Here is a 5,000-nt window from a genome sequence, read left to right on the forward strand (position 1 = left end):
CGCCACAGTGCTAAGGGAAGATCCAATACTAACACTGTGTAAGTAGTGAGGAAATTGGTAGAGTAAGAAGGCGTGCGTTCGGTAAAATGCGCTATGCTGATAGTGTAAGGATATTGTCACTGAGACACTGAGTCTCTGTATGACGGGAGGCGAATAGATGAGAATATAAGCTCTAGTCCTGTATGCTCCCCAGAGAGTCCGGGGGCTGTAAAAGATGCACATTGCTGTTGGTGATAATAGACACGTGTGCATGCAGAGTTTACACGCCACTGCATGGAAAAGTTAAGCAACATACAGTAGTTGCAGCTCTCTGCTCGTGTATCATATTTCGCTATACCTTAGAAGGCTCAACGGTCTAAGGGAGCTTAGGAGGGGATTTGGCAGTAGTACCTCGATATTAGCGTCACTGGCAGGCAACAAAGCTTCACCTACAGAGTCTGAACCTGGCATGTTATTATCATCATCGATGTGGTTGTTTAACTCGGTGATCTTTGAATTGATTCAAACAGTTTGGGGCTGATCAGAGCACCGCTTGGGATGCAGAGGGTACTGATCCCCATCATTGCATAGTCTATCAGGGGTGCGCAAACTGGGGGGTGCGGCGGTTGCAGCGTCCCCGCGCTCTTCCCTGAGGCACTTAAGTTAAATGCCGCGGGTCCGCTCGAGGCCTCTGCAACCTCAACTTACTGGGGTTATGTAGTCTTTTGGACGCGTCACCATGGAGGTGCGACATCAGATGACGCCGCGGGTCTTGTGACGTACACGTCGCCATGGTAACGAGTGTCAAATGACGCTGCGGGGTAACGTGATGTGACATGACCCGTGGCGTCATTTGACGCCAGGTCACAGAGAAGGGGAGGCGCGAGCTCTGGGGCTCTCGCACAGGGGGGCGCAGCTCCAAAACCTTTCGCACCCCTGGTCTACCCCAATGTGCTGTCTTGCTGTTATTTATTTCCTAAACCTTGGTCTATTATCACCAACAGCTTATATTCTCATCTATTCGCCTCCCGTCATACAGAGACTCAGTGTCTCAGTGACAATATCCTTACACTATCAGCATAGCGCATTTTACCGAACGCACACCTTCTTGCTCTACCAATTTCCTCACTACTTACACAGTGTTAGTATTGGATCTTCCCTTAGCACTGTGTGCGCGTTTTTACATCTACAAAGTTAGCTTGTATATTCTAGCCATACACCTGAACCATAGTGGCAGACCAGGCAAGGGTATGCCTATGGCGATTTATAGTGATACCTATTGGTCCACCTATTCATGGGTCATTATCACTGATGCAGAACAGCTACTTAGTGTTTGTATATAGGATCTTTCTTGCGTTTAATTATCGTTTTAAAACCCATTATATTAACTTTGGATACTGTTTAATGAAGACATTTTATATTTATACTCACTAATCATCCAGAAGTTGGTAGCGTGCCCTTACTGGGTTCCTTTTTCTTTTCTAGTTTATACTTATACCCTACCCAGGCAGCACCACTACTAATTACATATACTAGTTGATGCGAGGGTAGCCCATCCAGTACGTTCTTCTAGCTCCTTGGAACAGTCACAAGCGTCCATGACGTAACTGTAAGGTTGTGACAGAGCCCATGATATAGCAGCTACATCATTAGGGCACTCTAAATGTTATTTAACGCCAAAGGTTAGTCTCTGCTTGCCCTGAACGGATCCCATTCAATATTAGGCACGAGAAATAAGCGCTCATGTATGATATGACTCTAGATAAGCCATTGATTCTTCCACGTGATAGTATTTTAATTCAAATTAAACAAATTCACACTTACCCAATGAGTTGAAGGACTGGCATTTTCCATCACCTCCTAATGAAGCAGGTTCTGCTCTTCTAAATACTCCCACTCCTCCATAGAAAGAGAGACTGTAACATATTTCATCATTATTGTAACCTGGAATAAAAAATAAATACTGAAGAAATTGTGTAAGACCAAGTCATTCATCTCAGAACTGTGTGTGTAAATAGCATGACCAGTACATGAATATCTAAACAAACCTTATTCAGGTGCAATGAACTTGTCACTGTAATGGTCTTGCTGGGAACTCCTGGGAGGTGTGTAAAGAGGGCGGCTAATTTACAAATGATCACCTTCCCGAAAAAGGAGTATATCACCCAACTGTCTGTTTGCTGTGCAGCTCATACCACTTAGGCTGTGATTACACACAAAAAACATCACCAGTAGCGACACCACACGGCAAAAAAACAAGTGTTATACATACCTGAAAACTGCCTATACCAAATCCGACTGTCTCCCCGCATGCTACTTCAAAGCGGGAGATAGTTGGAGCGTTTAAAAAAAATTGTTTTCGGGTTGCGACTGCCGCGTCACGTGATGCAGCCATCCAATCAAAAAACAGATTTCAGCCTGCAGGCGCGCGCGCAGTAGCACATGCTTGTGCAGATGTCGCATTGCGACGTCACAGCTGCGCGCCCCCTGCAGTTCAGCTGTATAATTGCAGCCTTAACCCCAGACTCTCTTGGAGATGATACCATCCAAGCTGCCCCAAAGGCAGCAGCTAAAGGGTATCAGACGTTTGCTGCCATTTGCTGATGTTACAGCTGCTCTGCACAATCTGAAACACACCAACCTTCTTATCCCCTGTACCCTATGTTTCCACTTACCCTTCCTTATCGATTGTAAGCTCCTTGGGACAGGGATCTCCTTACCTACTGTAACAATGTCTGTTAATGTTTGTGATCTTATTGTCTTTCACCCTCTAAAACCTATTGTACTGTGCTACAGAATATGTTGGCGTGTTATAAATAAATTATAATAATGACGCTAGTGATGTATACATCAAAATATGAGAACATTCAACCAGGACAGTGTTATATGAGGAGATACTGACACAGATACTCAAAGTTACAAAGACCGGCAAGTAACATAGCGACAGAGACTGAAACATTCAGAGGCACAGTGACAAGCATGCTGAGACACACCGACAGAGAAAGACACTGGCAAATGCATGACTGACCCACTGACAGATATTCACAGACAAAGACACATTGACAAGGGCAACACAACAACCACATTGACAGAGATGCTGTCTGTTTACTATGAACAGAGGTACAGTAGCTGAATGACAGAGGTAGTACTGCTGACACATGGATAGAAAATAAGACACTTTGACAGTCACCCACACTGACAAAGATGTTAAAAGCCATAGAGCCCGATAGGGACAGAAGAAGACACATTGACAAGAGTTACAATGACAGATAGACACTAGCCTCCTTGCCACGTTACTCGGTTTACTTCTTAACTGCTGCCAAGTCCCTGTTATGCCAAAGATTTCAGAACTTTATGAAGAATTTAGCATAGCCATTGGGACACCACTACACATACATATAAGCCAGTATTGCCCTGAGCAATCCAGGACAGATTTGCATCTTTAATTCTGCTCATACATACATTTAATACAATATATGGCATTATTTCTGCAGATTCCAAGCATATTTTCTAATAAATAACAAAATCCCCCATACCACAATAACACGTACATCTGAGTATGCATGTGTATATCTTCCTGTACACAAGCATGCATACTGTTTTACTATAGTCATGATATTCAACATTACAATGATATTACTTTTGGTATAAATCATGCACATTCATTTTGCTTCCACAATCTTTTTTTCCTGCATAAAAAAAATTCGAATGAAAAACGTGGTCAGCATCTCTGCAGCACTTACTCACTCATTGCAGTGCTAATGAATAGCCAATTACAGAAAGGTGGTATTGAGGTGTGACAATGTCACTGTCACTGCTCCCACAACTCGGGAGGTTGGCATGATAGGTAACCATGGCAACTGCACAGGACTATTTAGCACTCAAGCTGAAAAACCAAAGCACATTCACTCGCACGTCCCTCTATTATACAACACATCAGTGTAACACAACCTACCTAAGAGGAGAGGTGTCTCTATACAGCACTGTCATTAGTGTAAAACAACCCACAGCACAGGACAGGCGTCTCTATACAACACTGTCAGAATGACTGGCTGTCAGAGCAGATAACAGGAGACAAAAGAGTTTGCGTGTCAGGCCTCTATCTACATCTCTGCAATGATTGGCTTATCTCTGTATCACGTGATTTGCTGCACCTTACACTGTAGGATTCTGGGAGTTGAAGTCTTCCACCTAACGCTATAATAATACAAACAGACTGCACTAGCACTACAAGTCCCAGCGCGCACTGCGTTAACTGCTGTGTTTCCCACTCCCAGCCGCATGAAACACAAATAGTTTTTTTTCCTCCACTGTAAATTAGATGTGGAGAGCTCACCTTTGTGCGTGTCACCTCTGTGCGTGTCACCTCTGTGCGCGTATATGTGCAAAGGGAATTCAAGATTGTTGTTACTATGCTTTTTGACTCTGGCATGAAATATTGGCTAAAAGGCTTATTTTACACACAAAAATCTTCATGTGATGCAGAATATTACTGTAGCTATTGGGTAATTGCCCATGTATAATAATTACATAATTTGTGGCACAATCAGGGTTGCCACCTTCGACTGACAGCCAACCCGGAGATTATTTTTTTTAAATGACACTGTTGCCATGACAACGGGGCGCTATGCAATGTCACGCGGCGTCAAGTTACCATGACAACGTGGCACCGCATGCCGTCATGACATGTGGCATCTCATGGTCATGGCAACGGGAATCATGTAATGCTGTTACGTCACGTGACGTTCCCGTTGGCATGGCAACGCAGCGCCATTTTACGCCGCGCAGCCATATTGACAGTAGTTCTTGGGGGAGATGCCGAAGACATTGCTGTTGCAGGTACGGTTGCTGCGTTAATGGTATATGGAATTGTATATTACCTTATGTCATTTCTATTATTTATAACCAACGCTGATGACAATCTCACAAAACGTCAAGTTTGTGGAAAGCATCTTGAATCACTAGTGGCGGTAGCAGCAGCAGCAATACATTGCCACAAGTTGCATACACACACATATACA

The 5,000-nt window shown here is 43.8% G+C and overlaps 1 protein-coding gene across 1 annotated transcript in view; it reads right to left on the reverse strand.

The window, feature by feature from the left end:
• LOC142463058 (uncharacterized) overlaps positions 1-4,081 on the reverse strand; it is a 14,359-nt gene extending 10,278 nt beyond the window's left edge. The window contains exons 1-2 of the mRNA XM_075565309.1: positions 3,935-4,081; positions 1,804-1,923 (exon numbers count right to left, since the gene is read on the reverse strand). Of these exons, the coding sequence (XP_075421424.1) occupies positions 1,804-1,826 (23 nt within the window). The 5' untranslated portion in view covers positions 1,827-1,923; positions 3,935-4,081. The remainder of the gene's footprint in view (positions 1-1,803; positions 1,924-3,934) is intronic.
• Positions 4,082-5,000: the final 919 nt, after the last annotated feature.

This window comes from Ascaphus truei, chromosome 11, assembly GCF_040206685.1.
Source record: "Ascaphus truei isolate aAscTru1 chromosome 11, aAscTru1.hap1, whole genome shotgun sequence".
In the NCBI taxonomy this organism is placed as follows: domain Eukaryota; kingdom Metazoa; phylum Chordata; class Amphibia; order Anura; family Ascaphidae; genus Ascaphus; species Ascaphus truei.